This window comes from Saimiri boliviensis, chromosome 14 (assembly GCF_048565385.1).
Source record: "Saimiri boliviensis isolate mSaiBol1 chromosome 14, mSaiBol1.pri, whole genome shotgun sequence".
Taxonomy (NCBI): domain Eukaryota; kingdom Metazoa; phylum Chordata; class Mammalia; order Primates; family Cebidae; genus Saimiri; species Saimiri boliviensis.
In genome coordinates, this window is record NC_133462.1 from 47,980,134 (window position 1) to 47,992,607 (window position 12,474).

General features: G+C 40.7%; 1 protein-coding gene across 8 annotated transcripts in view; it reads right to left on the bottom strand.

Moving 5' to 3' along the window:
• Positions 1 to 712: 712 nt before the first annotated feature.
• The window catches only part of MDM4 (MDM4 regulator of p53), a 52,904-nt gene continuing 41,142 nt past the window's right edge, over positions 713 to 12,474 (bottom strand). For all 8 annotated transcript variants that reach the window (XM_074384970.1, XM_074384968.1, XM_074384967.1 and 5 more), the window contains one exon: positions 713 to 10,948. In XM_074384970.1, the coding sequence (XP_074241071.1) occupies positions 10,379 to 10,948 (570 nt within the window). In that variant the 3' untranslated portion in view covers positions 713 to 10,378. The remainder of the gene's footprint in view (positions 10,949 to 12,474) is intronic.

Below are 12,474 nucleotides of genomic sequence, written 5' to 3' on the forward strand. Positions count from 1 at the left end.
AGCCTTCGGTGCCCAAGAAATCACATAGTTCACACCAATCTGCACCAACTATATGCTAATCCTGCCCCAACTCAAGCTCAGGACAATGAGCCAGATGTTTCACTCACCATAAAGGCTTTAGGTCTAAGTGAACGAACTTTTCAAAGGCGTATGTACTACCAAGCTCTCTGTGGGCCATTCACTCTTCTCTGGCAGCCCTCCAAACAGAACCCAAGGGTCATGGACCAGCGGCTTCAATGAAGCCCTGAAATTGATGTTTAATATTGTGCTATTTATTTATAAGAAGAGGTTTCATGAGTTTCATCAGCTTTTCAAGGAGGACTATAATACCCAAAAGCTTAAGAACCACTGCTAAAGACCCTAGCAGATGCAGGCATACAACTGATTAATGCATATAGCGTGACAAACCCTCAGTACCTCTCGTACTGGCCCCAATTCAAAATCACAACAAGCTCAATGTTAGAAAACACTGTAAAATTTGATGGATTTCTTCAGGACTGGGACCCTGAAAATAAAATACAGCAGTTGCTCTAAAAGGTAACTGGGAGAAAATATCCAAAGCTGACCATTTTAAGTCCATCAACTTCCCCAAAAAAGTAATTTTCTGTTATATCTTTGGTCTGTTGTATCAGATCAAAACATATAACAGCAATGAGATTTAACTGTATACACACAAAATTACCTATTTCACAAATAATGACAACACACAATGGCAAATGGAAACACATTTAATACACAAAAAAAGCACAATTTTAAAAGTGTAAAAAGCATTACATAGTGCAAACACCAAAGAGATACAGAGCTATTAATTTAGTGGTGCTTATAAAGAAAACGAGGCAAGAATGCAGAGAATGCCTCCCCCTTTCCTCAGTGAGCTGGCCACATTCAAAAGGTTATTTATTTTGCTGGAAACTGGAGTTTTATTATTACTCAATTCAGTCACCCAAAAAGTTACTTTACATTGCCGCTTTCTTCCCACTTTATGAAACCACATTTGCTACTCTTGTGACTCTGATCAGAAATATTTGAAAAAATGGCATGTTTTCTATATATTGGTAGTGTGTTTTATGCCACCTACCCAAGTGTATGTAGAAACTTTTTGGGCTGGGTGCAGTGGCTCACGCCTGTAATCCCAGTACTTTGGGGAGGCCAAAGTGGGCAGATCACCTGAGGTCAGGAGTTTGAGACCAGCCTGGCCAATATGGTGAAACCCAGTCTCTACTAAAAATACAAAAACTAGCTGGGCGTGGTGGCGCACACCTGTAGTTCAAGCTACTTGGGAGGCTGAGGCAGGAGAATCACTTGAACTCGAGAGGCAGAAGTTGCAGTGAGCTGAGACTGCACCACTGTACTCCAGCCTTGGCGACAGTGAGACACTGTCCCCACGCCCCTCAAAAAAGAATTTTTGTACATCAAGACCACAGCAAGGCAGTTTTATCAGGATAGAATGTGCTATCCAAATTTACAAACTTCTCTCAGAACACCCAGGGAAAGAACTCTCTTCTAGTTAACAGCCTCATTTCCAGGAAAGGATATCTAAACTAGAAGCATGGGTAAAAGGGCTTACAGTAAGCAAGACAAGCTCTGCCAGGCAGGCAAAAAGGAGAGCTTGTGCTCGGCTTCCATAACATGAGGTATTCTAAATATGTAACTCAGAGCTTGGTACACTAGCCAAGAGCATAATAGGCTCTTACTTACACCTCTTCAAGGAAATTAATAAGACTTCAAATTTGCTTCCCCATGTTTAATCCACCCAACAAACTATGAGGTAGAAGGGTAGGTATGTATACTGATTTTTATAGATGAGAAAAACTGAGGCATACGAAGGTCAAGACTGGCACCCAATACTTACTCCACCTCCACCCAAGAGGTACTTAATAGTGCACAGCTAGAGACTGAAGAAAGTCATATTCAAGGTGGCTGAGGTCTACCTTGCCAAGTGCTGAGGAAGCCAACGAGCATTTCATCCCTCCTTTGAAACATTTTCTGTTGATTTTAAAAGGGGGAAGAAAAAAACCTCAAAGAAATATTTTGATTCTCATTGAGAAGGAAGTGAAAAAAATGAGGCAAACCACAGAGAAAAAAAGTAATTTTGTAAGAAGGAAGTCTGACCTCAATTTCTTTTTTTGAGACAGGGTGTCTGTCACCCACCTTGGATTCCAGTGGTGCCGTCTCAGCTGACTGCAAACTCCACCTTCCAGGATTAAGCGATCCTTCCACCTCAGCCTCCTGAGTAGCTGGAAAAAACAGGCGTGCACCACCATGCCCAGCTATTTTTTGTGTTTGGTAGAGACAGGGTTTCGTTATGTTGCCTAGGCTGGTCTTGAACTTCTGAGCTCAAGCAATCTGCCCACTTTGGCCATCCAAGTGCTGGGGTAACAGGCGTGAGCCACCGTGCCTGGCCTGACCTGACCTCAATTTCTTAGTGCTGAGACAACAGGGAAGCTAACTCCCCTATCCCGCATCATGTACTTTGGAAGCCTCAACTACAAGTTGTTACTTTATTAGATAGTAGCTCTGCCATCCAAGCTTCCCATCTACCACCTAACTCTGCAACAGAAACATTTCCCAGGACTGACTGGAAAGAAGAATCTTATCTAAAGATACTGTAGTTACTAGGGCTGGTAAGTCTTTGGTATAAAAGCAGTATCAAGAAAAAGGTAATAACTTTGAACTAAGGGGATATAAGAGATACAGTAAAGGCGGAAGAAAGGGTTTTGTTTAAGGGAGACCGGAGTTTTTTTTATTACTCAAATCAGTCTCCCAAAGTTATTTTAAAATGCTGTTTTCTTCCTACTTTATGAAACCACATTTGCTACTCTGTTGATAGCGACTATCTGATCAGAAATATTTGTCTGTTGACATCAGTACTTAACCCTTTTTAAAAATAATGCCTTCAGGTAAGAAATTAGGAACTCATAAGCTGTTACAATGTCAATTTTCTTTTTTTTTTTTTTTTTTGAGACAGTGTTGCTCTGTTGCCCAGAGAGTAGTGCAGTGGTATGGTCTTGGCTCACTGCAACCTCCGCCTCCCTGGTTCAAGAGATTCTCCCGTCTCAGCCTCCCAAGTAGCTTGGACTACAGGCACATGCCACCACACCCGGTCTACAACTCCTGAGCTCAGGCAATCCACTCACCTTCCAAAGTGCTGGGATTAAATTAGGCACAAGCCACTGCCCTCAGCCTAATGTCAACTTTCAATAAAGCATTTGCCAAATTACAGCAACTGCTCTGAAAGAGGAATTGCTCTTCTAGCATTATTTTACCCTTTTTAGGTATCCTTGACCCTCTCCACCTTAAGAAATGAGGAATTCTACTAACTGTCCTGTGCTCCCAGAGAGGATTAATCCTAAAAGGGAAAACTACCTGCAGGGGAAGCAGCATCTTGGATTTCAGATAAAGTACCAAAAAATATTAGCTACCTCTTTCTGCAGACATGCCTCTTTCTCTCTAACACTTTCAGTCATCCAAAAGGCTACTGGTAGAGGTGCAATAAATCTAAGTGTAGATTTACTGAAACAGTTTATTTAACTATGCTATATTCACCAGTAACAGTTACCAATAATGGCATTAGTGCACATCCAAAGATCTGAAAATGCTAATAGGACATTTCCCACAAAAGAAAAGAAATCTGGGGCCGGGCGCGGTGGCTCAAGCCTGTAATCCCAGCACTTTGGGAGGCCGAGGCGGGTGGATCATGAGGTCAAGAAATTGAGACCATCCGGGTCAACATGGTGAAACCCCGTCTCTACTAAAAATACAAGAAATTAGCTGGGCATGGTGGTGCGTGCCTGTAATCCCAGCTACTCAGGAGGCTGAGGCAGGAGACTTGCCTGAACCCAGGAGGCGGAGGTTGCGGTGAGCCGAGATCGCGCCACTGCACTCCAGCCTGGGTAACAAGAGCGAAACTCCGTCTTGGAAAAAAAAAAAAAAAAAAGAAAAGAAATCTGGTGGCTCCTATAAAGGGAGAACATAGCAACAACAAGCAAAATGAAAGGTTTTGTCGACAAAAAGTAATTCTCAAAGCAATCAGGAAAAACTGTTCCCAAATTAGGCCTGGGGAGCCACTTCAGCCACTATCTCAGACACTGACTATTTTCAGTTTAGTTCTTAGGGGCCTCAATATTTCCCCTCATCTGCTAAACTTCAACTTGTTTACTCACAAGTCTCATAAATTCTAGCCAAGTAACCTTAACATTCTCTATGGCAGTGCAAAATTCCAGACATTTGTAAATACTGTACATTTCACGTTTAGCATAGGAGAGAGCTTACTGGTAAGATAAAGATCTTTGAAGTGCAGATTCTAAAAACACTGCTAGTTCCTTATCTATGGCCATCTAGATGTAGCAAAGGTAGCATCAGAATCGAAATGTGCTTGCATATATGTGCACTTGAGTGGGAGAACCATCAAAATAAATTGCCCCTTAGGATATAAGTCTGAACAATTTAAGCAGATAACTGACTAAATGACAAACAGATTCACAGTATCTAAAGCCATATATCAGAAATTCACATAATTCTGCAGAGAAAAAAAACAAATGTCTGGTTAACAACTGTCTTCCTTTCAAAAGCGAGTCAAGAGGTAACATTACACAACTTTATATTACAGAATAGAACATTCACCAATAATTCATTAATGACTTTTCAAGGGAGCCAACATTGCATTGAATTGACACACACAAAAAAGTTTCAAATGTCCCTGACCCTTAAAATAAATTCTTACAAACCAAATAATACCATACAATGCATTACATACATCTAACTATACATAAATTATAATTAAAACACAACCATGTATTTCCGATGCTTGGCAGTGACTCAGTCTTACATCATACAAGTTAGTGGCAGTGTAGAGGCTGGCATGGCTCAACTCCAATCTATTGTCCATGCCTAGGATTAGAAATCCGTAATATTCCATAGACAGACTGGAGAAATGGTCTAAGATTTTTATAAAGTCTGATTTAAGCATTAAATACAAAAGCATACCAATTACTGTTAAGTACAAATGCAAGGAGAGTGAGTTAATATTGAGACAGACCTTTTTAGTTCTAATACTGAAATTCATCGTGGTTCTAATGATTCGTCATCTCTGCGCTGAACTTTTTGCCCAAGATAGCAATCATAAATTTAAATGACAACTACAAGAAATCTGATGGTAATTGGGTATGATTATTCAAGTCTATGGCATGATGCAGCAGAAACAATGAGCTCCACTGACACAGATCCTTCCTCACAATCGAGATTTTTAACTCGACCATGGCTTACCCATAACCAGGTGACCATACAATTTAACATCCAGATGAAGACACTTGAACGTGAAAGGGGAGAGATGAAAACAAACTCCCCTTTCCATCTCAGTTGGGATGCAGAAAAATGGGAGCAAATTGGCAGTCTCCAGAAAACCAGAGCACACGGTCCCAATAACTACAGATAAAAGATGAATATCAGTATTTGGAAGTTTCCTTATAGCAGTAAACTCTGAACACTTCACACATAAACTATGTATTGCTTTAATTTAATGGGACTGAGTAAAAAAATCTGTACCGCAGTGGCAAGGAAAAAAAGAACAAAATCAAAAACAGATCAAGAAAATAATTTAGGCTGGGCGCAGTGGCTCATGCCTATAATCCCAGCACTTTGGGAGGCTGAGGTGGGTGGATTATCTAAGGTCAGGAGTTAGAGACCAGCCTGACCAACATGGTGAAACCACCTCTATTAAAAATACAAAATTAGCCCGACGTGGTGGTACACACCTGTAATCCCAGGTACTCAGGAGGCTGATGCAGGAGAATCATTTGAACCCAGGACACAGAGAATGCAGTGAGCTGAGATGGCTCCATTGCACTCCAACCTGGGTGACAAGAGCGAAAACTCCAACTCAAAAAAAAAAAAAAAGAAGGAAAACCCAGGTGAGCAAGCAAGAAGAGGAGTAAAGTTGAGCAGCATAAGAGAATTCTTTCCTGGGCAATGATGTGCCAAATTTGGCATCAAATATCTACAAATTTCAGTAAAAAGCTTAGTTCTTAAGTTTTATTAAAAATTATAACTCACCAGGCACGGTGGCTCAAGCCTGTAATCCCAGCACTTTGGGAGGCCGAGGCAGGTAGATCACAAGGTCAAGAGATCGAGACCATCCTAGTCAACATGGTGAAACCCTGTCTCTACTAAAAATACAAAAAATTGGCTGGGCATGGTGGCGCGTGCCTGTAATCCCAGCTACTCAGGAGGCTGAGACAGGAGAATTGCCTGAACCTAGGAGGCGGAGGTTGTGGTGAGCCGAGATCGCGCCATTGCACTCCAGCCTGGGTAACAAGAGCGAAACTCCGTCTCAAAAAAAAAAAAATTATAACTCATGTAGAGGATCAAATGCCACAAGCACAGGTCCCCAATTGTCCCTGCCTCCAGTTCATCACTTGCAAAAGCAACTGGCTATCAATCACTATAAAGAGAGCATTTGGCGGGAGGCAGGAATAGGGAGAAAATTAACTGGCCAACATGGTGAAACTCTGTCTCTGAAAATGAGCCGCGTGTGGTGGTGGATGCCTGTAATCCCAGCTACTCACTCAGGAGGCTGAGGCAAGAGCATCACTTGAACCTGGGAGGTGGAGGTTGCAGCGAGCCAAGATAGCGCCATTCTACTTCAGCCTGGCGACAGAACAACACTATCTCCAAAAAAAAGCAACAAAACACAACAAAAATCACAAGATGAGTTTTTTTTTTAACTTTTTTTTTTTTTAAAGCTTATCAGCTATTATTAGTGTTAGTGTATTCTGCGTGTGGTTGAAGACAATTTTTCTTCCAATGTGGCCCAGGGAAGCCAAAAGATTGAACACCCCTGTCTAGGGAAAGGATTCCAAAAGCACGTTCTGTATAAAACTTGCAAAGATATTCCAGGAATACTTGTTCAAATGCAAATTATTCCTGGTCCAGATCTCAGGGATCAGTCTCTTGGGCTTTAGGCACTTTTAACAAGCAACCCAGGTGAATTTTATGATCCTTAAGTTTGACAGTTCTAGGGCCTTGGTCTTCAAAATGACACACACATACCCTTGAGGATACACCAACATTTTCCCATGGGGTAAGGACACATGCATCGCTATATGGAAAACAACTTAAAGACCTCCAATTTCCATATGTATTGTCCTAAAATATGTGCTCTGATGAGGCCTTTCAGACCTACCATTTCTCTTTAATTTCCTTGTCACAATAGCCATACTCCTTATTCTCAAAATAAAAAAATAAAAAATAAAAAATAAAAAAACAGATTGCCTGTCAACCTTCCAGTATCATACCAAGGGGCATTGCCTTGGTATAAGCAGCTCCAGAGGCACTAAACAAAGGGGTCAAAAAAAAAAATCTAGGTAACTCCAAAGAGGCAAAGAGGGTGGGGGATGGTAGCTCAGGACTGTAATCCTGAGAGGCTAAGGCAGAAGGGTTGCCTGGACCCAAGTTTGGGACTAGCCTAGGCAACATGGCACAACACTATCTGTACAAAAAACACAAAAATTAGCTGGGCATGGTAGCACGCACCTACGGTCCCAGCTACTTGGGAGGCTGAGGTGGGAGGATTGCTTGGATCTGGGAGTTCAAGGCTGCAGTGAGCTGTGATTGTGCCAATGCACTCCAGCCTGGGCAACAAAGCAAGACCTTTTCTGCCCCTGTCCCCGCAAAAAAAGAATTGATCCTTCTGAAGGCTATGCAGAGAAGTATGTTTGTGTGTTTATCTGAATTAAAACCAAGACATGTTCTGACTGAAGTCTGATTTGACTGATTAATTTTAAACTGAGTACAGGCTTTGCCAGTTTATGCAACAGTATTTTTTCTATAAATTTAATCAGCTACATCTATAGCCTCAAGGCTTTCATAAAAATATCTTTAAGCCTATCTTCAAGGGTTTGTGTGTGTGTGTAAGGGAAATATATATATATATCTCTTTAAGCCAAACATAGTGGCTCACGGCGGTAATCCCAACACTGTGGGAGGCTGAGACAGGGAAACCACTTAAACCCAGGAGTTCGAGACCAGCCTGGGCAACATAATGAGATGCCGTCTACAAAAAAATTTTTTTAATTAACTGGGTGTGATGGAAGCTGAGGCTGGAGGATCACTTGAGCCCAGAAGGTTGAGGCTTCAGTGGGCAGTGTTTGTACCACTGCACTCCAGCTTGGATGACAAAGTGAGACCCTGTCTCTCAAAAAAACAAAAATCTTTAAAGCACATATATAATATGCAATATGCTGGATAGTATATCCTTTGTAAGTACTTAAATTTTTAAAATTTAGATGTCAGATTAAAGTCTTGCAAAAGGGCCAGACTAGGTGGCTCCTGACTATAATCTCAGCACTTTGGAAGGCTGAGGTATGAGGACTGTTTGACCCCAAGAGTCCAAGACAAACACAGTGAGACTTCATCTCCACAAAACATTAAAACATTAGCCAGTGCTCTTTTGGAACGTTATCCTTTCATTAGCAGGTCTTACTCTGTCATCCAAGCAGGCATGGAGTGGCATGATCACAGCTCACTGTAGCCTCCTGTGCTCTAATGATCCTCTCACCTCAGCCTCCCAAGTAGCTGGGATTACAGGATAACTTCCTGCAATGAGTCAGCTAAACAATCCTGAATCCAATCATTCTACCCTGGCAAACTCCAGTATCTGACGCTCTAACACGTCTGGAAACATAAAGTCACTCACATCAGTTTCAACAAGTATACTGCTTAGTGAAATATGGGTCTTTAAAAACATAATGGAATTTGAAAAAAGAAACAACACACTGATGGTAATGTCTTTCTCTGAATGAATGTGTGTAAAACTGTAACAGGCACAAAATCCAAAGCCAAATAATCAAAGACTTACATCTGTCAAACCTATTCTACAGAAGCCATTTCAATATCAGCGTTGTTTCTTAGATATGTTTGAAAATGCATGTCACAATTTAAATCTGAAAACAAAGCCAAGTGCAAACACCAAGTAGAAGCTGCACTACAAGAACATGCAGGTCAGCCAGGTGTAGAAGATAAATGGTCAAAATATGATATAAAGAAGAGAGCTAAGACAGTTATAGCAATTCAATCTCTACCCGGTTTTCTGCATTAACACTGGAATTTAATCTAATTAAAAATAACCTCTCCTGATGGATTATGGCATGTGCCAGGTTTTCAGTTAATACAATGTTTGTGACAATGTGGACAGTGGCCTGGCTAATTAATGGGCAAGGAACTTGGAAGGAGTTGCTTCAATTCAACACCAGGAACCCAGTGTGAAGAACAATGCGAGGACAGTTATCTAAAACCTGTGAGGTTCTTGAAAAAAAAAATTTTTTGAGACAGAGTCTCATTCCATTGCCCAGGCTGGAGTGCAACTGGCGTGATCTCAGCTCACTGCAACCTCCGACTCCTGGGTTCAACCATTTCTCCTGCCTCAGCCTCCTAAGTACTCCTGAGTACTGGAGCTGGGATTACAGGCACATACTACCATGCCTGCTTAATTTTTTGTATTTTTAGTAGAGATGAGGTTTTACCATGTTGGTCAGGCTGGTCTTAGAACTCCCGACCTCATGATCCACCTGCCTCAGCCTTCCAAAGTGGCTGGGATTACAGGCGTGAGCCACCGGGCCTGGCCCCGTGAGATTCCACAGTGTTTGGTAAGATTTAGTTGTATAAGTGTGTTAAGTGTGGAGTGCAGAGTGGCCTCTGTAATAAAAGACCTCTAATGACCAAAAAAAAAAAAAAAAAAATTAGCGAGTGTGGTTATGTTAGTCTATAGTCTCAGCTATTCAGGAGGCTTAAGTGGGAAGACCACTTATGCCCAGGAACCAAGGCTGCAGTGAGCCATGATCACACCACTGCACCGCACTTCAGCCTGAGAGACAGAACAAGACCCTGCCTGTCGTCCCACACCTCTCTTACTACCCCCAAAAAAAGTGCAACCAAAAAACTAATCTAGGATGAGAGCCATGAAATAGTCAAAGGACTGTCTGAAAAGGGACAGGAGGGAGTGCTTTAGGGTGACAGAAACATTCTACTGCTTTCATGGGGTGGTTAGATTTTTACAACTTGTTAGAAGGAAACACTTTATCATGTTACTTATACCTAAATACTGTAAATGTGCATGGAAGAAATCTCGTTTTTCACGAGTTTTTCTTTTGGGTTCATTAACTATGTACCTGACTGCAGCATAAAGTAATCCACAGCACTTCATAATTTAATCAGATTACTTCTGTTTTTCATTGTTGGCCCATTTTTTTCTCACAGCTACCTTGGATTTTAATACCTAAGAACATTCTCTAACAGACAAGTAGGAAATAAAATTAAATAAAGGATTGATCTTCAAATAATGTGATGTGAACTGAATAAATGCATTTTTATATTCGTACTACCATTATGCTATAAAAACCTTAATAACCAGCTGAATCTCTTTCTTGCAAATAGGACATGAACCCCCAGCCTTCTTCAATCTTCTGGCACAGTGAAAACAAGTGACAAGATGGCCTGTCCTCCCATGAATAATGTTCCCATCTCGTGGTCTTTTCTCACATAAGCTACATGGCTTCAAAAGATTCTGGCAATCCTCCATGTTTTCTGTATCTGTTCTCTGTTCAGAAAGGTTATCTAACTGTTCTCCCATGCTTGAGATGGTCTCTTGGCTTTCAGAACTGTGAGCCAAATCCAAGAATTCCACCGAGTTGCAGGGATCAAAGAGTTTAGAGTTTTCTTTTTTTATATACACATCTTTAGGTCTAACGACAGGAGCCGAAATGGTTCTTCGACAATCAGGCACATCAATTCCTTCATTTTCCTTTTCAGGTATGGCAGTGATGTCAGATGTGGAGAGAGAATGGGTTAGTTTTGAACAATCTGAATACCAATCCTTCCTCAAGGCCCAACAACGAAAACAGTACCTCTTGCTTGGAGAGTTAAATTTCTTGCATTCAGTACACTGCCACTCATTCTACAAAGACAAGTGAAGCCAATTAATACTCAGGGGGTGAATATGATGCCGAGAAAAAGGAAAGGAGGTCAAATTCATTCACATCCTCTCACTAAGCTAGTGATACTCCAGACATTCCACACCAGTGAGCTAGCCTAGAATTTGAGCAAATTCTACTCTACAGCCATGTGAAGGAAAGCCTTTGGAAGTTTCACTTACACTGATAGTGCCACAACTACTATTTTTAAGCCAAAATCTGATATAGCTATCTTTAAGAAAAGTTAAATTATTCTGGGTTTCTACCTCATCTGAATGAAATATACATTGTTAACTGTACCTTATGGCCTTCTTTGGGGTTTTTCTTTGTACAACTTACCCCTTTACCAGGCAAGAGGCTGAAGAATGAAGAGACTACTCTGTCATTCTTTTCTACACTAATAACAAATGTTATAAAATCTGGCAATAAAGAAAGCTAAAAGAAATGAGATTTGAAAACTACTAAATTTACTCATGTACTCTCATTGCACCCAGGATTACAGGTATAATTAATTATATGCCTAAATCATGCTCTCTGAAAAATAAATGTTCTTGTCCTTGAATGCCAAGTAATTTTTCTCTACTTCTCCATATTCAAATCAGGAGACAGACACTAGATCTCAATGAATTTTAAATGCTTTGCTTAATTCAAAAATAGCTATAGGGAACAAGTAAGACTAATGTGGTTAACTGCCTGGCTGTGACAGGATCAATGATTTGACATAAGCTGAATTTTATTAACTTTCAGGTCAAAGGCTAAGCACTTCCGGTCTAGAAGTCATAAATAACTCAATTGTCCAGACTGAGAGGCAAGGGTATAAACATGTGTTAAACTGGGATATACTCCAGAAAGCCTCAAAACACTCTTGCCAGTCTGAGATCTTCCAATCTCATTTAAAATGTTGTACAAATAATCAAAGGAACTTCATAAAGATTTGGAATTTGTGACTGATGGTGTGCCATAGTTTAACTGGCATCACTTTTTATTAGTAGTACATAAAATAATAGGGCTTATTAAATTCAATGGCATCCATTTGCTTAACAGTTTTCTGGGCCCAAGTAGCCACAAAAGTCTGATTAATATGGAAACATTTATCTCTGTTATTTGTATTATGGTCAAGAACACTTTTACTGTTCTTGTGACCAATATAGTTCACTTTATTACTAAGTTACACACAGATAATTGGCGATGAACTACCACGATGGTCAACAGCGGTGTGGTGGAAGTGGGGGAAACGATCAACACCAGAAACAACCTAAAATTGTTTCTCTCTCTAAGCAGCAAATATAAAATCTCCTTCTTATCCTTCCTCCAACAACCTTTTCTCCATAGTGTGTTACCTGCGGCAAGACTAAAAGAAACACGGGGAAACAGCAAGTAAAAAGCAAGGAATACGTTTGGGTCTAGACTTGAGTTATCGACTACTGACAAATACATACCTATTAACCCAAAAGCAGAATATCAAATTTTTTTCTTTTTTTTTGAGACGGAGTTTCACTCTTGTTACCCA